The 27,243-nt window shown below is 35.0% G+C and overlaps 1 protein-coding gene across 1 annotated transcript in view; it reads left to right on the top strand.

Moving 5' to 3' along the window:
• Positions 1 to 27,243, top strand: part of LOC111050465 (serine-rich adhesin for platelets) — a 67,107-nt gene that overhangs the window by 6,684 nt on the left and 33,180 nt on the right. Inside the window, exons 2-6 of the mRNA XM_022336802.2 lie at positions 2,177 to 2,280; positions 9,364 to 9,555; positions 16,784 to 18,467; positions 22,742 to 22,917; positions 24,376 to 24,561. Of these exons, the coding sequence (XP_022192494.2) occupies positions 2,177 to 2,280; positions 9,364 to 9,555; positions 16,784 to 18,467; positions 22,742 to 22,917; positions 24,376 to 24,561 (2,342 nt within the window). The remainder of the gene's footprint in view (positions 1 to 2,176; positions 2,281 to 9,363; positions 9,556 to 16,783; positions 18,468 to 22,741; positions 22,918 to 24,375; positions 24,562 to 27,243) is intronic.

The raw sequence follows: 27,243 nt of genomic DNA, 5'->3' as shown, positions 1-27,243 counted from the left end.
TGATACTCGTTATATCCTGAAAAAGGACAAAGGAGTGACTCAATTTTGTTGTCCAACGAACTTTGCCTGTAAAAAGGTTCGAAGAATACGTGTTCAAAATTTGAAGCTGATTTATCAATTCTTTCTAAAGCTATTGTAGAACATACAAACAGACGGACAACGAATTTGGCCTACAGTAAGCCAAAAGTAGGAACTCGCTAACGCTCGTTCAATAATAAGTTTATATGATTATTATATAGAAGTAATAAATCTTATCATTTTCATAAGATATGATATAGATTGGTATTTATAAATATTGTTATGAATAACTATAGCAGGCAACCCTGGCTTTCCTTTCAGTCTGAAAGGGTTAACAAATCAAATCAAAAGGATTCACCCATCTTCTTTCTCTTCATTATTTGCACACTTCCAATATAATCAAAGATGAGAGATTGCACAAATACCACGCTATTTATGTTGAGTTCCATCGGCTACCTTTGCCATCATTATTGACCAGTATTCATTATCCTTATTATTTTTCTATCATCATTACTCTTTGTTGCTTGATCTGAATGAGAGCAGCTGATGACCCGTTATCGGACCCCGGCATCTTTTCAATTAATAATTTTTCTTTTCATTTCTTTCAACACGTTTATCTTCAATAGATGACCGACTTACCGTTACAATAAATACTGTAATAACCGAAGGCTATCTTTTTGATAAGTTAATGACCTTCTCCTCTTCTTATTCTTTCTCTCCGTCTTCATTTTTATTTTCTTGTAGCCTATTCACATTTTTGCAACTGCTGATTACTGCTGAAAAAACGTGCTGGTCGTTTTCTGTAATCATCTTGCTAGCATTTCTTCGTCTTTTTCTTCTTTTTCTTTTCCTTCTTTTTTCTTCTTCTTCTTCCTCCTCCTCCTCCTCATCCTCCACATCCTTCTCCTCCACCTCATCATCATCATCTTCTTCTTCATTTTCCTCCTCCCTCTTCTTCTTCTTCTTTTTCTTTTTCTTTTTCTTCTTCTTTTTCTTCTTCTTCTTCTTCTTCTTCTTCTTCTTCTTCTTCTTCTTCTTCTTCTTCTTCTTCTTCTTCTTCTGCTTCTCCACTTCCACTACCACCATCGCCGCCTCTTTTTCACCGTCTCTTCTCCTCCTTCTTCATAATATTGAATCGTGTCTAAAAAATAAGAAATTCTCTACCGAATCAACGCTAATCCTTCAATTTAACTTTTATTCAAATTTGTACTTCATGACCTTTCCCTTTAATTCATCGATTCTTAACTCTTTAAATTTTAAACTGTTAACTCTTTAAATTTAAAACTCTTTAAACTCTTAACTCTTTAGATCAAAATATCTCATCCCCGAAATTCATAAGCTGACGTATAGCCAGCTGTAGAAAATAAACACGATCATTTTAAAGAATTGTGTTCTGTTTATCAATAAATAAAAATAACGAGCGGAGCTCGGTGCCCCGATATTGTTATTTTAACACGCGATTAAAGATACAAATACTTGTATCTTTACAAGATTGTGTACAGCAAATACTATTGTTTCTTGCCTTTCCCTACTATCATCATTTTTCTATCCTATGAATTCTACCCCTTTTTAAATTCCCTCTCTTCGTGTTTCCTTCTTATTATAATATTCATCCCCTATTCCAAATCCAAGTTACAAGATTTCTAGATACTGTACTCTAAAATAAACTAGTTTTAATTCCAATAAAATAATTGTACTTTATTTGATTATACGTACTTCACTTGACTTTTACCATTAAGATACTAACTTCCTTATTTTTATCATTGTCGTGATGTCTCGTACTAATAAGCAGGCCTTCTCTACTTGACTTAATGTACAGTACTGTACATTAAGTAATTAATGTATAGTACCATTAAGATAGGCTACTAACTTGCTTATCATTATCATTCTCGTGATGTCTTGTTTACAAACTTTAATAATATAAGTATTATATATATTATCTTTATTATCCGTTGTTGGTTATCCATCTTGTTTTCACTGGAATAATTACTGCTATTGTATTCTTGTATAACTTGTATAAGTGAAAAAAACACTCACATTCTTTGGTGTGGCGACGCGTTTCGTGCTGGTGTTTCACATTTTTTATTATTATTATTATTATCATTTTCGTGTTTCCAACTTCCTAAAATTCCTTAATTTGAATAATATCTTTTTTCAGGGTACCTGGGGGTGTTGTGGGCGTCAATTTTGGTTTTCGGCCAACAAAAACCCCGGGATACTGCCGTGGAAATCACCAATGATTTCAGTATTTGTTTATTACAGGTAAGAATCTAGGAAGAGTGTTGAAATTACGTTACTTCTATTAAAAAAATATCATATTTTCTCTTAGAAAGTTCACTCTTGTTATACATGATAAAAATAGTGTATTCTCTATATTTCTAAAATCATACCAGGTCTTTACACTTAACCTTGACCTGCAGGAACTTGATATTTTCTACAAGTTCTAAAAATAAATTGAAAGATTAGTCAAGATTATTCGAAGTCTCTACAACTATTGAGAGAACTGGCTCAAGCTCTAATATTTTCAATATTCATTCTCATATTAATGCATCTTTGCTTAGCAGGGGAGATAAATTCGTAAACTACACTCAATGTTTATCTTCAATGAGATGTAGGTCTACAAACCAGGTTACTGTCTCATTTACATAGTTGGTGCATTTATTAGTGCAAATTAGTACAAATTGTATCCACATATAAATAAATTGTTGGATCAGAACTATTATACTCTGTACAAAATTACTTTTTACTTGGGATGGACATGCGCAGCAGAGAAGGCATATACAGTGACAGGGATACAACGGCGGCTATGTTGCCGTTATGTACCGGCCAGCTTTCTCTAATTTCCAGTGAGTATTCAAGCGCTCATGTTAAACTTACGAAGTTTCCTCTCTGCAAGCACTGACTCGACTGACTCTAATCGACAAATTTACAACTATGCTTCTACCTATGACTCTATCCATCACTGTAATTGGCTGATCTCCCACCATTTCTAAAATTCCTCAAAGTCTGAAGTAATTTTTTACGGAGTATAGTTTGTATTCCCGCAGAACTGTAGCCTACAAGAGCTTTGAACAAGATTCTTGACAGCAACAAGTTCTTACAGCTGAAGTAATACTTGAGAAGTTAAAAAAATAAAAACAATATTATTTTTTATATTATTATTTTTTTTATTTTATAGAAAACTATGTGACTATATATAACTCATGTTATCGGATGAGCATGTTAAATTGTCGGTCCCGGCTGAAGTATGACAGTCGTAAGGCCCCATTGTCGGCTCAAATGATTTATTCAGGCGAGGTGGAGCTTCCGTCAGGGTCTCTCCTCTCCCCACCAATAACAGCCATAAGAATATTATTGACCGAGCGAAGTGAGGTCTAAGATTCAAGTAGACGGTTTGGCATTTCTCGTAATGTCTATATGTTGCGCATCTACGGCGAAACGCGGTAATAGATTTTCATGAAATTTTGACAGGTATGTTCCTTTTTAAATTGCGCGTCGACTTATATACAAGGTTTTTGGAAATTTTGCATTTCAAGGATTATATAAAAGGGGAAAGGAGCCTCCTTCATACGCCAATATTAGAGTAAAAATCACACTATAGAATTATTCATCATAAATCAGCTGTCTAGTGGACTATAATACTACTCGTTCAAAAACATCGAACATCTTGAAAATGTATCTTTCCATCAATGTTGTAGACAGTTGCAGCCAGACCTGATAACAGCGCTCACAATCACATTCCGGGACAACAGTACGATAGGACAGAAAGCTCTATGTTTATTCAGGATTTTTTCTAAACATTTTAAATTGATAAATTATTTATTAATTTTTGAGAAAAAATAATAACAGGTCAATGTAACTTACTGAGCGCTGGTCTACTGTTCACAGAACTACTAGTTATTACCTAGAAGGCTTTCAAGGTTTCAACAAGCATTTCATGAACCTTTTTTGATGTATTCCCATTGAAGAATAGCATTGCAAGTAGCTTTTGAAGTGATCTTCCATTAGATATAATTAATGTGTGATTTTGAGTAGCGATGCCCGATGTTGTTGTCGATAAAATTTTGAATGTCGATAAACTGAAATGTTGATTTCAACATTACTAATGTTGTGATATTTTCTCCAAAGTCGTAGTTTCACCATTGAGAAAATATATCATAAGTCTTAAGGTTCCCTAAGGTCCCTAAGGTTCTCTATATGTTTTTTTCTCCATGGTCTCACTTAAAATAGTTCTCCAAGTAATCTTCAAATCAAATCAGTTTGATTTCAAATCAAACCTTCTCAATTCCATTTGAGGTTTCTCCCTTCTCTTTCACCTTCAATGATCACTAGGAGACAAAGTTGTACGTTTTAAGTGGAATTTTCAATAGATATTCCATTCATATCTTTATTAAGTTTAAAGCTATATTTCACAGAAAAATCAAAGTCTCTTCGATATTGCTCTAAAATACAGAGACTTCAGGATTAATATTGTCATATGGTACATTTAACATTTATAAAGTATAAATAAAAATATAAATCTCACTTCAAGACTTGAAAATAGCATAAGTAGCCGAAACATGTCGTGACGGAATAATTTAAAAAGTATTCAAAAGTAGCCCAAAAGAAAAAATACATTTATAAAGTGTATCGTAAACTTTCATTATTCGAAATCGATTTGAAATTCAAGAGTTTCAATATTTTCCAACAGGGTGAAAGTACTGTAGTAATTCAAGATAATAATTTTTACCTAGTTGAAAAACCTAGTTCATATGTTACCATATTTATCAAACTCTTCCATCACATTCATTAAATCCGAAATCTCTATAGTTATTATCTTGAATTACTACAGTACTTTCACCTTGTTGGAAAATATTACAAATCTTGAATTTCAAATGATGAAAGTACTCCAGTTTACCATGCAAATGACCCGCAGAATCAATTTCCATCCAGATTATCTTCAATGAAATATACCTATGCTGATACTGGTACAGGTATGCTGATATATGCTTAGATGCCGATACAGGTACATTTCGATTCTCAGGTTATGTTACAAAATTTCTGTCGAATTCTATATAGTGAAAGATATGCGGGTTTAGTGGAGTACAAACTATTGGGGATTATATTGCATTAGAATGATGCAGGTCAAGTTCAATGATATTGTATTTCATTCATGGGTTCCCAGTACCTATACTATTTCTAGAGAAAGCTCTTGGAACTGGAAGAAAGTGCATGCTGTGGTAGTGAACTCCCCTTCACAACTTGGAAGTCTTTAAATCGACTATGAACAGGGGTCACAAGATGTAAATGAAACCTGCTACGCTGGGATTACATTCAGGACAATGCTGCCTGTGACTGCGGCTTCTAAACAAAAATACACTAGAACAAAATTACAAAAATAACTAAAAAACTAACAAAACTAGCAAAACTATAAAACTAACTTCTAGAGCAAAACTACACTCGAGTGAGTCCAGTGCGAGTTACTTGACACATACTGCTCTCATGACGACCTCCTCAAATGCAATGACAAAGCCCTTCAGGTGGCTAGATTTCTGGAGGAAAGTATATAGAAGAATAGCGTAATGGTAATCATAGACACGGATAGTAAATAAGTACGGTAGAGAAAGCTTTTAAATGAGAACTTAGGCTTAACTCACACTTACGCGACTCAGGTCAAGAAGATACGCGACTCAGGTCGAGAAGACACTCGACTCTAGTCGAGAGCATGTTTTTTCAAATGGTGACGGTCGCGGAGTCTAGAATCGACTGGTCTGAGTGTTACCATTTGGAAACACATGCTCTCGACTAGAGTCGTGTCTCTTCTCGACCTGAGTCGCGTAAGTGTGAGTTGAGCCTTATAGTTTAGAACCAAGAAGTTATTAAAATCATGTGTGAGTACTGTAAACTCGTAGGTGTTTCTTTAATTCTTCCAATGTGGAGTTTATTATTAAGGGCTATTCTACAATCTACGGATAAAATTTATTGAAAACAATCCCTCCCTCACAATTATTACTTCGGAGCTACCGTTTGAAACTCAGTTGAAACACGAATTGGTAAGCCAATTACAACAATTCTACAGAGTGACTTTTTAGTCGTGTTGCCCAATAATTGTAAGTGTGTGGCTGTTTATTTCTAATATAGGAAAATTTTCTCTGCTCCTACATCAATTTCATCTTCTCCGATCTATCCTTTCTCAGCTGTTCGATGTTGTGGGGTTCACGTCTCCTTCTTTCCTCCTTCTCCCCGAAGATTCTGCACACTCTTCACTCTTCCTCTGAAGATTTCTATATTTTTAAGGGAGAGAATGGAAAGAAAGATACCCTAAAAAATAAATAGCTAGAATTTTTCAAACCTATACACGAAACTACTTGTTGTAATGAATAATAAGAGGTTGGTGACACTGTCAGATGATGATGGCACTGGAGCAGAGCGTGTGTGTGTTTTGTAATGAAATTTGACAGGTATGTTACTTTTTTAATAGCGCGTCGAAGTATATACAAGGTTTTTTTGGAAATTTTGCATTTCAAGGATAATATAAAAGGAAAAAGGAGCCTCCTTCATATGCCAATATTAGAGTAAAAATCAGACTATAGAATTATTCATCATAAATCAGCTGACAGGTGATTACACAGATGTGTGGAGAAGCCAGTCTATTGCTGTATTTCCATAAGGTCTATAGTTTAAACTAGTAGTACTAGTAGTTCTGTGAACAGTAGACCTCACGCAGTATTTTCATCCACAAGTACCTGATTGAAACTATAGACCTTATGGAAATACAGCAATAGACTGGCTTCTCCACACATCTGTGTAATCGCTTGTCAGCTGATTTATGATGAATAACTCTATAGTCTGATTTTTACACTAATATTGGCGTATGAGGGAGTTCCTTTTTCCTTTTATATTATCCTTGAAATGCAAAATTTCCAAAAACCTTGTATATACGTCGACGCGCAATTAAAAAAGGAACATACCTGTCAAATTTCATGAAAATCTATTACCTCGTTTCGCCGTAAAGGCGCAACATATAAACATTTAAACATTCAAACATTGAGAGAAATGCCAAACCGTCGACTTAAATCTTAGACCTCACTTCGCTCGGTCAATAGTAACATTGCTTTGTGCTTATTTATAAAATACTACACTTCTATACAAACTATACTAGCTTGTCAACAACAGATGAAATACTGGGCGTAGATACTCGACACTCACCTCATAACTGTCAGCATTGTTTGAATGGGAAGCATTGTTAGGGCAAACATAAGGAGTGCTGTCAGTTTGAACTGAATCTCACCACCATAGAAATTGTGACACCTACTCTCCAGTCTAACAAGTCTCTTCCTATTCCCGAGAAAGGAAGGACCGCTATAGACAAGGAATTGGAGGAGCCTATATAGGTATATGAATGATAGGATTGCGGCAGCCGCTTGAAGGCTAAAGGCTGATAATACAATTATTGCAGCCAGTGACACGCCTGAGCTAGTGCACTTGTTTGACTCAAACAGTCATTAAACTAATTCAATTGTCAATCAATTATAGTAACAGAGCTATAGTAGTCTCCACTTGTGTCTTCAGATAAATTACTCCTGATTCCCTGTTTGATTTGGAATAATTTCATCAGTTTTGGATTTGTCTTTTAGTTTAAACGCAGCTGATGGGAGATGCAGCTAAAATATGAATATCATTACTATTATTATTCAATTGTAATTCAATTATAGTAACAAGACTATTGTAGTCTCCACTTGTGTCTTCAGCTTAATTACTCCTGATTTCCTATTTGATGTGGAATAATCTCATCAGTTTTGGATTTGTCTTTTAGTTTAAACGCAGCTAATGGGAGATGCAACTAAAATATGAATATCATAACTATTATCATTCAATTGTCAATCAATTTTATAGTAACAAGAGCTATAGTAGTCTCCACTTGTGTCTTTAGCTAAATTACTCCTGATTTTCCTATTAGATGTGGAATAATTTCATCAGTTATGGATTTGTCTTTCAGTACGAACGTAGCTAATGGGAAAATTATTGCAACTAAAATATGAATATCATAACTAATTCAATTTTCAATCAATTATAGTAACAAGAGCTATATAGTAGTTTCCACTTATGTCTCCAGTAAATTACTCCTGATTTCCTATTTAATGTGTAATAATTTCATTAGTTTTGGTTTTAAACGCAGCTAATGGGAAAGTTTTTGCAACTAAAATATGAATATCATAGCTTATGAACTGAGAAATAATAACATCATCGTGTTATGTTTGTATATTATGCTCTCATGTAGGCCTATATACAAAGCCTACTTACTCCCAGAACCACCCACTTTATTTCTAGAACTTATGAAGTTGATATTATTTGAGTCCTGTTGTATGATGAAATACAAGCTAATTTATTCTATATTATAAAAGGAAAGAATCTTCTTACAGATATACGGGATAGGAAATGCATGAATGACGCATCATTACGTCTGAACATGGGACAAAGAAAACCCTATTTGTTCCATGCGTCTAAACTACTGAACTGATTAACTTGCAATTCCACGTAAAGATTCTGAATTCACCGAGGATGGTTGTAGGCCTATTTTCAGTTCTTCAAGATGTCAGTACGTCAAGTTCTCAGTTTGTCAAGTTTTCAATTCGTCATATTCCAGTTTGTTATTTTTTGCTTGCCAGTTTGTTATAATAATTAACAATAATAACATGTAATAACTTTTTAATTGGTTTAATATCTGTATAAATGAGTTTATTATTAAAATCTTCTTCTTCTTCTTCTTCTTCTTCTTCTTCTTCCTCCTCTTCTTCTTCTTCTTCTTCTTCTTCTTCTTCTTCTTCTTCATCATCATCATCATCTTCTTCTTCTTCTTCTCTTCATTGTCCTTCTCCTTCTCCTCCTCCTCCTCCTCCTCCTCCTCCCCTCCTCCTCCTCCTCCTCCTCCTCCTCCTCCTCCTCCTTCATCTTCTTCTTCTTCTACTCCTCTCCTACTCATGTCCCTCCTCCTTCTCCTCTACCTAGTCGTCCTCTTCATTCTTCACCACCCAATCCATCATTCTTCATCTCCTCCTCCACACTTCCTCATACTCTTCCTCCTCCTTTCACTCATCCTACTTTCTTTCTACTCCTCTACTCATCCTACTCCTCTCTGTTTTCCTTCTTTTTCCTAATTACAAAATGTGAATAATAATTCTTCCTTATTTTGGAATGAAATTAAAATATCCCAAGTGCCTCTAAAATCCTGGGACATCTTTGTTATATTTTTTATCATTGATTTGTTGTTAATTTATGCATGAATCTATTTATTCTTATCCTATTCACTTCTAGTATTTGATGTGATATATATGATGTGATATGATATTTGTGTGGATATTTCAGGTGATAGCCACCCCTAAGACAAACGCCATTTTCTCGCCCTATGGCCTGGTGTCTGTTTCGGTCCTGATCTACGAGGGGGCCAATCGCAGCTCAGAGTCGGCCCTGCAGATAGGGCGTGCCCTCCGCTTGCCCCCCAACAGCAACACCACGCAAATGGGCTTCAGAGACCTGCACATGACTATGAGAGCTAGTGTGAGTTTATTCCCAAGTATTTATTTACAATATTTTATTTGTTCAATCTTGAACTCTTCGAATTTTATTTTTCTAGTCTCCAAATGCAAAACTATTTTGAAATTTCATTCTTTAGTTTTAAAATTCTTTTTTTAAGTTTATACTGAACTCTTCAACTCATTTTATAGTTCCAAAATCCTTCACTTCATGTTTCACATTTTTTTTTACTTCACCTTTCATTTTTCACTCTTGATTCTTTTCAATTATTTACTTTTACAGTTTTATATTTTTTAAACTGCACAAATTTTTCAGTTTTCTAATCCCTCCAGTTTCAATTTTTAATTTTTATTCCAGTTTTTCAATAATTCAATTTCAAAACTTCCCAATTTCTTACTTTTTAACTCCAAATGTTTCAGTTTTATAATTCCCTTACTTCTGATTTTTTTCTGCATGTGATGATATTGAATCATCATATGACTAGTGTTTTTCTTCTTATGTTTCTGTTATCAGATGTTGAACTATTTATTCTAATTTTGAATCTGTTATGAATTCATTACTGATCAATAAAGCCTAGAATGCAGAGGTTTTTCATCACAATTTATTGATCAGTAATCTAAAAAATCATCAAATCAATTCATCTTATCAAAATACGAGTCAATCAATTTCTATTCTCTATTTCACAATTTCTATTCAACAACAAATGTATAATCTTCAAATCTTTTCTGGAAACGAAAACTGAAAATTCGCGTTACGATGGACAAATTTTTGAAACCAGACAAGTTTGATGGTGATCCGAATTCTCCAACAGCTCTACAAGAATGGAACTTCTGGCTAAAGACTTTTGAGAATTTCATCGCATCTTTTGACGAAGAAGACATCGATGATGAAAGTAAGTTGCGGTTGCTTACCAACTTTCTATCTCATTCTGTTTATCAAACAATTGCCGACAAAAATTCATATACTTCGGCTATTGACGCACTAAAATCTGCATATGTAAAACCAATAAATGAAATATTCGCTAGACATAAATTGGCAACTAGAAAACAGTCTTCAGATGAGACAATTGACCAATATAACCAAGCTTTACAACAACTGAGTAAGAATTGTGGGTTTGCAGATGTTGATTCTGAAACTCATAGGAAAACATACATTCGTGATTCATTTATCCGGGGCCTCAGCTCTCATCAGATAAGACTGAGACTTTTGGAGTTTGACAAGCTAACTCTTGATGAAGCTATTGAAAAAGCACGTGCCTTGGAATCTGCCAGAAATCAATCAGCTTCTTACTCTTCTGAAATAACTCTTAATGCCACTTCAAATAATTCTTCAGAAAATTCATGTAAAGAAACAAATTTGTCAGCTGTAAAAACTGGAAGCTCAAGTTTTCAAAAATGTTATTTTTGTGGTCGTCAGCGACATAAAACACGTCAGCAGTGCCCTGCACTAAATGACTCATGCAAAAAATGCCAGAAAATAGGTCATTGGAAAAATGTCTGCAAATCTACTAAAACTTCTTCATCTTCGGCGCTTATTGCAGCCTCTACTGTTCTTGAAAATGCTACAGTACAAGCTCAGGTAAACAACATTCCTACTTCTGCTTTGATAGATACAGGAAGCTCTGAGACATTTATTTCACACTGTTTTGCTAAAAAATGTGGACTTGAAATGTACCCTACAACTGGTGCAGTGTCCATGGCTTCAACATCACTAAGAAAGAACATTTCCTTTTATTGTGTAGCTCATTTAGAATTTTTAGGTCAACATTACCCCAAAACAAAATTCAGTGTATTGCCTGATTTGTGTGCTAATGTTATTGTAGGACATGACTTACTTAATCACACTCTGAACTTAGAGTTTCATTTGGAGGAACTAAACCCCCATTGACTATCAATTATCTGGCTCCAGCAAAGATAGAACCTCCACCACTTTTTGAGTTTTTAACTAAAGACATTAAACCTATAATTACTAAATCCCGAAAGCATTCTCTTGAAGACACTAGTTTCATGGAGAAAGAAATTGAGAAACTGCTAGCTGATGGAATTATTGAAGAAAGCAGGTCTCCCTGGAGAGCTCAAGCATTTGTAGTGAAGAACGAAAATCACAAAAAGCGAATGGTAATAGACTATTCTCAAACTATTAACCGATACACACATCTTGACGCATATCCCCTCCCTAGTCTTGAAGATATTGTTTCTAAGGTCTCAAAAAACTCTGTATTCACCACTATTGACTTGAAAAGCGCTTACCACCAGGTACCTCTACGAGAAAAAGATCGACCTTTCACTGCATTTGAGGCATGTGGCCGTTTGTATCAATTTCGAAGGCTTGCTTTTGGTCTGACAGATGGTGTACCCACTTTTCAGCGAGTCATTGATAATGTTATTAATAATGAAAAACTTGAAAAAACGTATGCATACCTGGATGATGTGACAATATGTGGTAAGAATCAGAAGGAACATGATTTGAATCTCAAAAAATTTTTAGATGCAGTACAAAAATATAATTTTACAATCAATACAGAAAAAAGCAAATATTCACTTACTTCAATAAGCTTGCTTGGCTATAAAATTGAAAATGGGACAATTTCTCCTGACCCTGAACGTCTGAAACCATTGCTCAATCTTCCACCCCCAGATAATAGAAAGGCTCTTGAGCGAACAATTGGAATGTTTGCACACTATTCCAAATGGATATCCAACTATTCAGATAAAGCTAAACGGCTTCTTACAGCAAAGACCTTTCCTTTGACTTCTGAAGCTATAGCTGACTTCAATCAACTCAAAACTGAGATTTCTAAGGCAGTAGTTAGTACAATTGACGACTTTGAACCTTTTGTGGTTGAAACAGATGCATCTGATTTTTCAATTTCAGCTGTCCTATCACAGTGTGGACGTCCAGTAGCATTCTTTTCTCAGAAGCTGAATGATAGTGAGCGTAAACATTCATCCATTGAAAAAGAGGCTTTTGCTATTGTGTGTGCTCTTAAGAAGTGGAGACATTTCTTACTTGGAAGATTCTTCAAAATTATCACTGACCAGCGCTCTGTATCATTCATGTTTGATATGACTCATCAAAATAAAATAAAAAATGAAAAAATACAACGATGGCGATTGGAGATGTCATGCTACAATTACGAAATAATTTACAGACCAGGAAAGGACAACCAAGTAGCAGATGCACTTTCCAGAGTGTGTAATGCAACTCAAACCGATAAATTACACTCCCTACACTGTGACTTGTGTCACCCTGGAGTGACCAGAATGATTCATTGGGTAAGAACTCATAATTTACCCTATTCAGTTGAGGAAGTCAGAAAAATGACTTCTTCTTGTCAAACATGTAATGCCATAAAACCTCAATTTTTCAAGAAATTGAAATCTACTCTCATAAAGGCGATACATCCATTTGAAAGATTAAGCATGGACTTCAAGGGTCCTCTTCCATCAAAAACTAAAAACAAATATTTGTTGACAATAATTGATGAGTACTCTAGGTTTCCATTTGCATACCCTTGTCCGAATATGAATTCATCAACTGTAATTCAGTGCCTTGTGAACTTGTTTACCACATTTGGTTTACCTTCTTATGTACATACTGACAATGGAACCTCTTTCAAATCCAGAGAGCTGCAGGAATTCCTTCATAATCGAGGAGTAGCCACTTCCATGTCATCACCTTATAACGCACCAGGAAATGGCCAAATCGAACGAGAAAATGGTACAATTTGGCGCACAGTGTCTCTTACATTGAAGCATAGAAATTTGGATGTATCTGATTGGGAATCTGTGCTCCCAGATTCTCTACATTCTATTCGATCCCTATTGTGCACGGCTACTAATGAGACGCCACATGATAGGATGTTCCGACACTATAGACAATCATCTAATGGTATAGCACTTCCAACCTGGCTTGCCCCTTCAAACAAAGTCCTAATGAAAGTACCTATACGAAGAAGTAAATTCGATCCATTGGTCGAGGAGGTGGATATTCTTCAAATCAACCCACAATATGCCAAGGTACGGCTTAGTGATGGAAGAGAGACAACTGTATCATTGAAAAACCTTGCCCCTCGAGGAGAAGAGAGCATTCAAGAAGATAACGATAAAAATCAAGATGATACAAATGCAGGATCAAGCCTTAGTGATCACGCAGAGCCTGAGAACAATCAAGAAAATTATCATGAAAATCAAGATGAAACAAATACAGGATTCCCCCTCAGTGATGAAGAAGAGCCTCCTGATGGCACCCTGCGAAGATCTTATAGAGAGCGCAAAATGCCTTCTTATTTGAAAGACTATTCATTGAATTCCTAAAGACGGGAAGAATGTGATGATATTGAATCATCATATGACTAGTGTTTTTCTTCTTATGTTTCTGTTATCAGATGTTGAACTATTTATTCTAATTTTGAATCTGTTATGAATTCATTACTGATCAATAAAGCCTAGAATGCAGAGGTTTTTCATCACACTGCAATTTTAAACTTTCGATTTTTAAACTAGTTTTTCAATATTCTCATTCTTTGAACATTTCAACTTCTTACTCTCTAAATATTCAACTTTGGTTGAAATTTTTCGATTTTTTTCAAGTACCAAGTGTGTTAGAGACTTTTAAATTCCTAAACCTAATAATTTGGTAAGATGTTGACGAGCGGCTTTATTATCGCTATGAGACTATTGATACAATATTAATAACACCATAGGATTGAAAATGCAGCTTATTTATGGATGATCGCCCTTGTTTATAACTCTGTCTTGTTAAGACCAGAAATCACTGCTTTCGAGCAGAAAAACTCATCGATAAACTTTGAGAACGAAGACATCTCGTTGATAAATATAAATCAGATTGGCCGACTTGAAATAACCAGACCCAGACACAGAAAATCAATAGCCTACAGTTGTGACAGCAGTATCATATAATAAGATATTAGCTTTTTCAAAGTGGGTTATGACCAAGAATAGTGTATATATATATATATATATCATCTTTGGGTCATGACAAATATATTTGAACCATACAGTTCTACAGATAATAGTAAAGTTGGAATCAAGAATTTCTATTTTCTCGGCAAATAATTTTTTTTAAATATTTGCTTCAAATTTGAAAAAAGGTAGTTCATGTGAGGGTTCTCGAAAAATTTTACTGTAGGCCTATTTCTATTTTATCCTAGATACTAGATTAGGAAAGAGTTTATTTATTATACTCAGTATGATGGGTGGGATATATAATAGGTAGTACCGTATGTAGTACACTTAGATGTAAGCCTTCATCTACTTAGTTTATGTACCTGGTGCTTCAAAGAATACCGGGGTTTCACCCCCCCCCCCTCAAACCATTCACGCTCCCTTAATCTTAGAATAATTCAGAATTCAAAATTCAATTTAGAATAAATTGGGATAATTTATTACTGTTATACCTTAAAAACATGAACTTTGAATTTCCATTTCCATAGAACATGCATTTTCATGTATTTAATGCATTTTTAGTTCTACACAACAAAGAATAATACACAGGAAATTAATTAGCGTATTATTCTAACATACGTAAGACGTCAATAGGTACGATATTGTCCTAAATTGGTAACCTGTAAAATCAATATAATTTTGAGTACGACCCGACTATTCTGTACTTTGTGCCAAAACATCCAATTGGATACCAAACTCTAAAGAGAATAATTGAATTAAGTAGCCAAGTAATGATATGAGATTTCATAAACTGATACTCTGATAGCACTCTTGTTATATTGACAACATTAGCTTTTCATCAAAATTTGGGAGAGAAGTAGTACCGGCTCTGCCCAGTTCTTCCTCCACGCTTATAATTTATTATATTATGATTATAGTGTTTTGTACAATAAATGAATGAATGGATACATTGGAAAGATGCAATAAAGGATTCTTAACCATTCCAAAATATAACAATTAAATTCAGATCAAGATGTTTCATTAAAAAAAAAACTTTTTTCCAATAGACAGTCCTTGGCCAAAGCTTGAATATTCAATTTACTATGCACCGTCTTTGTTTGCTCTATGAAGCATTAAAAAAACTTCGCCTATGCTCAGTAGCATGAAGCTTCCTTTCTTTTTTCAACGGATCATGTTGCATATTATGTAAGAAGACAATTAAGACTGACTTGCATCTATTTTGCATCCTATTCTTGTCATAGTTAGTTACTATCCTAAACGGCCTTCAAGTTTCAGTTCAATGATTTGATGGAATTCTTACCGTTACGATTACTCGAAAAAATTCTCATGAATTGATAAAAACATTAAAATGTTTCTAATTTTCCAGAATAGATCAACAATAGGTTGAAAAAATTAAGCAGGTCTTCAGGTCTTCACGCCATCTAATAATAAAAATCCTGAATGAGATGATAAAAAATGAATATGGTTTCAATATAGGCCTAATCATTTTTAAACTCTCCAGCAAAATATGATGAAAAACATACATCTCCACAACATCTATGATAATTTCTATATACTGAATCAATTGTTACTCAATGAACTCCTATAATGTGGATCTAGAATTTAGATTACACATTAAGGCACAAAGATTTCCAGGCTTGGTAATTAAATATGATTAAGATGTTAACGTAGATTTACACTGACATTGAATTAGAATATTCTTGAACTTCATGTACCGTACCAGTTCCACTAATTTCCACAAAAGGTAGACGCATTTTTCTTTGTAATTCGTTTTTCTTTGTAAATGTTGAGAGTGATCCATATGTCGGTGGTCTGAACTTTGAATAGAGATTGAATAGATAAGGCTTGAATAATTGCTAGACATAGAGAAGGTACTGAAGTAGGTAAAACTATTCTTACAATGGGCAGACAATAACATATTACTCATTCTACAGAGGTGGAAGTTTGATAGTTTGATTTCAAATTTCAGTGTTCTGTTTTGTAATGTGATATAGTACTTGATGGGTATCAGGAAATAAAAAAATATAAGTACCCTTTATTAAGACCTTTTATTCACAGCTTGTTTCAACATAAATGTCATTTTCAAGTGAATTTGTTTCATATGTTGACTAAATTTGTGAATAAAATGCTTAATAAAGGGCACTTGGGTTTTCTATTTCCAGATATGAATAGGTGTAGCACTCATCAAATCGTTGATACATAATGGTATGTATGTTGTAATATATTACAGAGCTCTGTAAATGAATATATCTTATAAATTAAGAGTTTCAATGTGATTTCTGTTTATGCAATTTTTACCATGTTTCCTGATCTGTTTATTCCAGAAATACTTCACAAGTGACGGTTTCCTTAGGGGACTAGTGCTCAGCAATCCTAAAGCAGTTCTCCACAGGAGCTACCTGGACAAACTGAAGTATTATGGCTTCGAACCAGATGTATCCAGCATCCTCACAACAACCACTGTTCCAACAACAACAACAGCTATGCCTACAAACAAAACAACACAGACAGAAGTGGTCAACAAGACAACAATGCCACCAACAACAATGATGACAACCACAATGATGCCAACAACAGAACTGTCTGGGGAAGATGCATCAACGGCCACATCGGGTGGGGGGAGCACCGAGGAGCTGACCACAACTTCACCAACAGATGCCAGTGTGGAGTCCAAAGATGGCCGAGCAGATCTGGACACCACAACTGTTCCATCCACGACTTCAGGAGACAGCTCCACCAATACAGAGGAAGGCAGCACGGAAGGGAGCACAGACTCGAGGGAACCCTTGACAGAGGCTCCTCCCAACATCACAACAACCCCTGTCACGCCCACAACAGGCATCAAAAAGTCAACAACTGTCGATCAGGATGAGGAGGTTAGTGCACAGACTCCTGAAGGTGATGAATCTGCATCCACAGACAATACAGATGCTGCGTCCACAGAGGCATCGTCATCAACCACATCAGGATCTAGTGAGGGTGCAGGGGAGGACAGCAGCACCAGTGCCAGTACAGCAGCAGATGATGCAACCAGTGAGGATGCTAGTCAGGTGCCTGAACAGAAGACTGAAGCAACCAGTGAGGATGCTAGTCAGGTGCCTGAACAGAAGACTGAAGCAACAGTTGCCAATGCTATGGTTTCAACTCTGGAAGCACAGCAACCGCAAACATCAACTATGATGATTGATAGTCAACCAACAACAACAATGGAACCAGTTGAGGCGCCTACAACATCAAGCTCTGATAGTACAACATCAGATGTTACAACAACAGAAAGTGTTGTCACTGCAGAAACAACAACAACAATATCAAGTCCTGCAGAAACAACAACAACTCCTGCAGAAACTACAACAACAACGATTTCTCCAGAAGAGGAAGCAACTGCAACAGTTCTGGATGCTGTGACAATCTCACCACCATCAATGCGGGAAGCCAATGAGATTGAGATGAAACTCGGAGAGCTGAAAGCATTGATTACTTCATCCCTGAAGGAAAATGCCAAAAGACTTGGAATTCTAAGCAAATTCGAAAAGTTCAAAGAGTTGGATGAAGAACATGAGAAACGGTTGGGAAGTTTTGGTAGTGCTACACCATCAAATATTGGCAATAGCTCTGCTGGCAATGATACAGAAAATGAGGATACATTGTCGTCAAAAATGAGTATCAAGACACTGTTCTCGGATTGGGTGACTATCGTGCCAGCTTTGGCTGGCTCCAATGAAGACTATTACCATTTGGATGACAGCTCTGAGCGGAAAACGGTGACAACAACTGACGACGACATTTTTGGTCAAAGTAGGGACAACAAATCACCGCCAACAATCAGAGATCGCGAGTATGAGGATTATGTGGCAGCGGGGAGTGGGGAGGATCTCTTGATGACGTCATCACGCCGGAAGGAGAAGTTTGGTGGAGGGGCCAAAGTTTTAGAAGTCATGAATCGGGAAGTGGTTGGAGTTGGAGACAATGGCAATGCTACCAAAAATATCACAAAACGCTCAATAAGTGGTGAGTATTAATGTTTCAATTTATTGATTTGAAATACCTTATAAAATCAATCCAATTTTGAAATTTGCTCAGTTAAATATTTTTGTTATTGTGTCTACTATCTTTTCATATCTGATCATATTTTGATTAAATCAAAACTTAATCAAATCGTAGGCCTTACTATAGATACATATCATGGGGAATCGTGAGGCCATTTTACAAATGATTCTGCAGTACTATAGTACTACAGCACTATATAGTACAATATACCAGTACTCAGTACTCAATAGTGTACCTGAGTTTCATAAAACTTGGGGTTGTATTTTTCAACGATTCTCGAAGACATTTCTACCGAAGCACGTTCCAGTTAATAAAATTAGTAGAATTGATGGTGATGTTGTGAAATCTCTCCATAATAAGAAAACAAGAATATTGTCAATTACCATTGTCATTGTTACCCAATTATTTGAGCTCTAGACTACTAAGATTAGGTTAAGAATGATTGTTTCTGTATCCTCATTCCTTAGTACACCTGATGATGCGTTGGTAAACGTGAAACCATGGTACTGTTTTAAAGTTTTAATAAATTTTTAGTGAAATTTGACAATATCCTTGTTTTCTTATCAAGTTCCAGTTGTCTAGCAACCAATAAAAGAAACCACTCAACCCGATTTTACTAGCTGATTTCACAATATAATTTCGATTTGAAATTTCCGAATTTTTCATTATCATGAAATCCATACACTTCACTTCATCATGGTGAAACGTGGTGCATTTCTGGAACAATCAAACACTAGTCTAAGAAAATGATATTTTCAGTTAAAGTCTCCAAATTTTCAATACATTAATGGATTCAAAAATTCATCAACACATTTGAAGTTTATTTATGTTGGATATTCACTGATATTATCATTGAAGAAAACCATTGGGAGAGAACCTTATTAATGTAGGATCTATCTCTCTCCATGAAGCTGTCGATTCTAGAAATTAGTAACTATTTCTAGGAACTCGTTCTCTATGGAATTAGTAATTTTATAGGGTGGAATGTGTTAACATGTCATCAATATGAAACCCTCAACACTCCAGACGAATTTTAACTAATTTAAAATTTAATTTATCGAGGAAGAAGTCCCTCAGTTACATCAGGTGGAAGCAGACAACTATAATTGACTCCTCAAATCAACTCTCTACATTCTAGAAACCCTGAGAAAAGTCTAGAAATCTGTTGAACAGTTCATTAGAGCATAGAGTGAAATGACGACTAATCAAGTTATCATTGTTTCATTATTTCTCATCTGCAATGAAATAATAGTAACAACAGTACACGGTAACCAGGAAATATATGATGTGTGCTTATAGCTTGGAAATGCATATCCGGATATTAGTGCGATGAAAATACGCTGTGTTCTACGCGGTAGACAATAAATTTGGTAATAGATGAGTTGGAAAAACATCCACGCTGAGCTAGTGAAAATCTTTTTGATCTGTCAGCATTCCTGATAGGTAAGATGCATGTTTCCCATTCAACCAATGCCGACAGATGATTGTGAATCACACTATAGTAATCTCACGCAACTGTTTTCCTATAATACCTGAGACACGCGAACTATTCAGCTACTCCATTCTCTACTCTACAAGCTGCTAGCTTTGCCATTCACTACATATAGATTCACTCAAAACTGTAAGCATCAGTTGAATATGGGAAACATTGGTGCTATATTTATAATGAATATGCTGAAAGTTAAAAGTTAATCTCTCATATTTGTGTCTGTTCGTGTGTTGATTTTTGAAATTGAAATACATTTCCCTTTGATTGAAACTCTTACGCCCGGTTTAACAAAAGCCGGTTAAATTTAACCGTGAATAATTTCACGAGAACCAACCAGAGAAGGCATTTTCGATAAGACTGATTGTTTCTCGTGGTTAATTAATCACGATTGAAGTTTAACCGGCTTTTGTGCAACCGATACTTAGTCAAATATGTCATGAGATAAACAATATCTTGGAGAATGTATCCTTGAAATGTCAAGATTATATTTGCTACCAATTTGGAAATTGATCGTGCCCAAGATTTCAACTTTAGACGCTCATACCTGTATATTACAAAACGTAAAAATTATAAAAAAGTTTTCCTCAAAAATTTGCTCAAGATTGGTAACTTGACAGTATCAAAATTGGAATGAATGAATTAATATTGAATTTATTTGCAAATACAGAAAACATTTTTACAAATAAAAAGAATCATTAGAATACAATAGTTTTTGGCGTGACTGGAAAAAAAGCCTTGAGCTCCAGCCACGAGTTCTGAAAATAAGAAATACATTTTTTAATCTAATAACAGCAGTACAAATGATACAATTCTGTTGATGGATGACATCTATGGATGTTGAACTTTATCAATAATACAAGTACTTGATAAACAAAATAAAAGTGAACAGAAAAATAATATAATAATTTTTACACAATTATAATAATCAATATTGCCAAAATTGGTGATTCTCAATTCTTAATTTTAAATTATAGTTAATACATTTTAAAAATGCCACCAGTAAAAAGCTTCCAAGATCGTGGTTTCAGACTTCATTACAATACGTAGTATTCAAAGGAAGAAATATACCATACACGTAATTTCAATGCCTAGAAATACTATTGAAATCAACTTCAATACTTGGAAATCAACCGGACAAATTCTACTGTTTTATTATGAGACCACGCGATAATATCAAGAAGTTGGATATTTTTCAAGATCTGAACAGTTTTAGTTTCAGTTTAGTTTGGGGGAATTACGTAGCTGAGAGAGAGAAATTTGAATGCAATTTGAACCATCAGTCACCGGAAACCGAAAGGAAAACGAAAGGATTTTGCTTTGAGGAGATGATCCCTGCATCTCATAACAGGCGCAATTTGCCTGACTATTGGAACAGAAACGGTCATCGATCTCTCTGATCTCCTTGGTCGCACTCAACAATAGAAACAAACTACACTATCTTCATCCGAAATACTAGTTATTTCGTTTTTCAAAATGAAAAGTTGAATTTTGATGTGCCTGTGAGCTTGTATGAGGGTAGGTGAGAGAAATCTAATATTAAAATTGAAATTCGTAGGTAGGGAGCGGTTTGACTCAGTGATCGCACTGATAAGCTATCGCTTAGATAAGTTAAGAATCGTGCGCTTGCTACTCCCGTTGGAAGGGTGACAGCTTGAGCCAACAACTCTGAATATGATTCATGAGTTGTAAAATCGCTTCCCGGTGGTTCGAAACCTACCTAAAATTTCAGATCCATTCATCTCTCATTATCATCCGCATCATCATCTTTCATCTCTCATTATCATTACCCACGCACAAGCCTAGAGCTCATGTGGGCATCACCCTCAGAAAAAACGCTTGATCCAACTCCTCTGAGTATGATTCATGAGTTGTAATTTCGCTTCCCGGTGGTTCGGTATTACTTGATCAGAAATAGAATTTCATCGATTCCTATGGAAATGTTTACAAATTGGCTGACTACTCATTTGTAAACACTCTCATAAGAAGCAATTCTTATATATATACTTCTCATAATTCTCTTCATATCTAAATACAATGATTTATTCAGTTAATTATTTATTCCATATTGTATCACTGAGCTTTCGGAGTGCTGCAAGATTTTGTATCCAAAACTGTTCCTATTCCCAATTTATACAACGTTCCAAGTCTAGAATTTTTTTTGGATTTCGTGATCCATCACGAACTGCTATGTTTTATCAGAGACAAACGAATATCCCGTATTGTGTTTCTCTGTGGTTTTATCACGTTTTGATACTCAACAGTGTCTGTTGTGAGAATGGATGCCATGTGATTCGAAAGCATGCTCCAGTCAGTGAGTAAATATTTTATGTTTTTGTCAATTAATTTAGTCTGCAAATCGTTATTTTAGTATGGAATCTAGACACTAGAATTTGTCACATTTCCTCTCATAATTTATTTGAACATTACAGTGCGGGAGCATATAGGAAACATATAGGAGCATACCCCAAAAATTGTTCCCCAATAAAACAATATTACAAACAAATTTACAAGAATTGATAAACATTATGATTGAATAAAGGTGAAAAGTAAAATAAATGGAATGAAGAATATCAGAGCTACCTTATTTAAACAAAACAAAATTCAAACTGAGTACAGTAATTTAATATTGACGCTACGATGAAGACTATATGAATATGGAGTGATAAATAGTGATGATTGAATGGTAAAGACTAAATGAGTATTTTTCCATATCTATCAATCTTTTAACTTGTCTCCCGTGTTGCAGGTAGACTTAGAATGGCAGATTGGGGCCAAGACAACGCCTTGTATAGGGTACCCCCCACCCAGTGGTTCACCACTTTCAGCGGACAGAGAATGGTGCCTGTTCTCACCCTCTCAGCATTCCTTCCCTTTGCTGATCTGCCCACCCTGGGAGCCCAGGCCATCCAAATACCTCTAGATGTAAGTAGAGAAAACCGATACAGATTACGAATTGTTTATTCTATTAAGATTGATATTATATGACGTAAGTTGGAACCTTTTACATCTATTAGCAAGATATTACTGCCTTATCATGTACGGTACAGTATGAAACCATACAGAAAAAATAGCGTTATACTATGTTTTTATCTTTGTTGAAACTCATTCATAAATGAAGGGTGTCAGTTCTCAACACGTATATATTTTGAAGTTTGAAAATAATATATTATAATCCCAATTTTATAAACTTGAAATAGAAAATTTACCGGTAGATGAAGAAAGAGAATTAATTTCTATTTTCTCTAATCTCTATTTCAATTTGCTGGTTGAAAAGAGATGTAATGTTGAGCATCTTTTCCCCAATTAAAATTGAATTTATTGATTTTACGCTACAGAGGAAGAGATTAGAAAGAGAAGATCTTGTTCATTATTCGTCCTTGTTCTACAAACACAAACATTATACTTCAACATTAATTAAACATTATTACTTATAAAAACATGGTCAACTTTATATTAAAGATAAATACTTTTTCTGCTGTTTTTTCTGATCGCTATATTAACTTTATATTACAAAATGTTTAAAAATCTTCCTTGTTTTGATTTACTCAATCAGAAATGAAGACATTATCTATTGGGATGAGTTGGGATATTCTAATAAGTGAAACATTCCTTCTAAAAACATGATCAATTATATATTGCAGATAACTATGATAGCTCTTTTTTTTAATCAAACAAAATGTTTGTAATTCTTTCTTGTTCTGATTTACCCAGTCAGAAATGAAGATATATTAGGTGGAGTTGAGTTGTTTCCATTTCATTTTAAAATAAAGAAGATATTACATACATTTTGTAATAGAAAGTTGATACAGTAATTAAAAAGAATGTCAGAAGAAAAACAGAGTGGTGTGGAACAGAGAGAGTAAGATCAGTAAAATAGGGAGACAGAGTATTATGAAGTGAGGAGGAGGAGGAGATGAAGAATGATCGATGAGGTGGTGAAGAATGAGGAAAAGAAGTAGGTGAAGGAGGCGGAGGAGGAGAAAAAGTAGGGGAGGAAAACAATGATCAAGAGAAGAAGGAGTAGAAGTAGAAGAATGAGGAGGAGGAAGAGGAGAGGAGGAAGTGACAAAGAAGAAACAGTAGAAGCAGAAGAAACAGTAGAAGCAGAAGCAGAAGCAGAAGAAGAAGAAGAAGAAGAAGAAGAAGAGGAGGAGGAAGAGGAGGAGGAGGAAGAAGGAGGAGGAGGAGGTGGAGGCGTAGGAGAAGAAGGAGGAGAGGAATCCTTCTCCTGTGCTAACTTGGACAGGGTGCTATATGACTTCGACATAGTTTTAAAAGTGATGGACTCAAAGTCCAGAATGTATATTTTCAATTATTCAAATTTAGTTGGTGTCTGTATAACCTACAGCATATGAAACCCGAATTATCAATGTTTTGCAGGCTGAATTCTACACGCTGCTAATCCTGATACCGAAGCACAGACTTGGCCTGAAGCAGCTGATGTATGCGTTGCAATGGTGTCCCCTGACGGGCATCATAGCTGCTCTGCGGACCACCCCTGTCTACACCGTGGTGCCCACCTTCACAATGGTCACACACATCAATCTCGTCAATCCACTCATGAAGGTAATGCCATCAAAGCAACTCATAAAAACAATAAAACACTTTTAAAAATCAATACTTCATTTAGAATGATATGTAACGATGTTCAATAGGATTGGAATCAGAGGCTGCAGTTTTCAAAGTTGAGATTCAAACCCTATTTTTCAACTTTGTTGTAGTCTAGACATTGTGCTTCTAAGTCAAAATACTGGTAGTTCTGTGAACAGTAGACCTCACGCAGTTTTCTCATCCACAAGTATCTGGTTTCACCTGTTCACCGGCTTCTCCAGACATCTGTGTAATGCATGCAATGAATAATCCACTTGTCAGCTGATTGATTATGAATAATTCTATAGTCTGATTAATCCTATCAGAGAGTAGATGATAAATCGGAGTATGGAGGAAATTTTTTTTCCTTTCATGTTATCCTTGAAATGCATAATTTTAAAAACCTTGTGTATACATCAAAGCGAATTGAAAAATTGAATATTCCTGCCAAATCTCATAGAAATCTATCAACGCGTTTGGCCGTAAATGCGTTACATAAATACAGGCAAAAGAAAATCCGAGTTAAAGCATAGACATGAATACATCACTGTGTTCGGCCAATTGAAAAAATCTGGTGTGGTACACTCACACAACTCTCCTTGCTCTTATTTGAAACTACGATCAGACTTCTGTATATGTGTATAATTATATAATTGTTTTCAGAGAACTTTTTCTTTGTGTGAATTGTGAAATTCGATTATTTTTTCTAGTCGTTATTTTTTTAAAGTCATAAAAACAGCTGTTCTACAGATGAAATATCTCGACTATGTGTTCTTTTTATGAACTGTGCTACCTACCTGCCTCATGCACGAGAAGGAGGCTACTAAGTCCATTTCTCAAGGATGGGGTGGACCCCCCATTGGTTTTCCAGAAAGGAGACTCATGCCAGTTGATAGAGCTGATAAATTATAAATAACTATACAGGGTATGAATTTGAAAAAATCTGTCAAGTTATTTTTGAGAAAATCATGAAAAACATGGTTTTTTAGTAATTATCCGCCATTTTTCTCAAGAATATTACGGAGCTCCTGCAATTTTCCCAGAAATGAGACTAATGTCAGTTGATAGGGCTTATAAAAGCTATTCATGATATAAATTTGAAGAAAATCGTTGAAGCCGTTTTCGAGAAAACCGTGAAAAACATAGTTTTTTAGTAATCATCCGCCTTTTTTTCCGCCATCTTGAATTGAATTTCACCTATGGTAGTAGGGCAAGGAAAGTGAAAAACACTTTCTGAAGGCACTGTTTTTCTACATAAAAATATTTTGAAAAATCTTTTGGTGAGAAATGAGGAGAGCATTCCATTCCTGAGGAGGAGCTTCATCAGCCAAGGCTGAGGAGAAGCTGAGAGTGACAAGGCTGATGAAGCTTCTCCTGAGGAGTGAAAATAATGCATTTCTCATTTGTCATCAAAATGTGAGTGTTTTTTCATAATTCTACGAAGTAACATAAAATGAGGAATGGAATCTATCAGAAATAAGGAATGCATTTCATTCCTGAGGAGGAGCTAAAGCTGCATTTACACCAAAGTTATTAACAAAATGTTAATAACTTAATAGTTAATAACAAAATGTTAATAACTTAATAGTTATTAACAAAATGTTAATAACTTAATAGTTATTAACAAAATGTTAATAACTTAATCCTTATAGATTCTATTAGGTTGAATATAACTTATCATACACATGGTGATCATATGTGTTTGTCAAGTTCAATCTAATAGAATCTATAAGGATTAAGTTATTAACATTTTGTTAATAAAATTAAATTTTTAGCTAAATTCATATAAATAATTCACAAAACAAAATTCAGTTTCATACATTAGAAATTTACTAACAAAAATACGAAAGCTTTTATAGAAACTAAATAATAATAAGATATATAATATTGGCGTTGCCAGCAAAACAAAGTTTGTGCGCTAGCAACGAGCATTCCGTAGGGTCCCAATTGACAGAATCCCAAACGACAGAAATACTGTATTTTCCCAAACGGCAGAAAACTACTTTTTTCCCAATTGGCAGAACGCTTTCTGTCATTTGCGACAAACTAGAGAAACTTTCTGTCGTTTGGGAAACCTATCACTTTCGGTCGTTTGGGACTCTCAACACTTTCTGTCATTTGGGACTCTCACCACTTTCGGCTCAATGCAACAAACAACGTTTTCTGTCGATTGGGAAAATTCGTAAAGTTTTCTATCATTTGGGATTCGGCTGTAGTACAAGCTTGTAGTGCGTGTTGCCTATCTCTAAATGAATAGGCGAACTTGTTTTTGAGACCTCAACTCCTCTGTGGTTTCTCGACCGTTTTTGTTAGTTCAATCTCATTATGAAAGAACTCATCGAGTCTTACATTTTGAAAGACATCATCGTGGACAAGATGAATGAACGAGGAAAGTTTCAATTTTTGACTGCTATGATAGAGGATATGATAAAGAGGAAGATTAGATTAGATTTCTTTATTTATGTATGTTACAATATTTACTGGCTTATACACTAATTTTACATTGAATGACGGTAATGCTAGTTATTCAACGAATTCCACAAAGTATAAATAATTAATCAATGAGAATAAATATAGAAATGCAATTAGAATAGAGAGAGAGAGAGAGAGAGAGAGAGAGAGAGAGAGAGAGAGAGAGAGAGAGAGAGAGAGAGAGAG

Source organism: Nilaparvata lugens, chromosome 13, assembly GCF_014356525.2.
Source record: "Nilaparvata lugens isolate BPH chromosome 13, ASM1435652v1, whole genome shotgun sequence".
NCBI lineage: Eukaryota > Metazoa > Arthropoda > Insecta > Hemiptera > Delphacidae > Nilaparvata > Nilaparvata lugens.
Note: the sequence above shows the minus strand (reverse complement) of the source record. Positions and strands in the feature narration are given on the sequence as shown.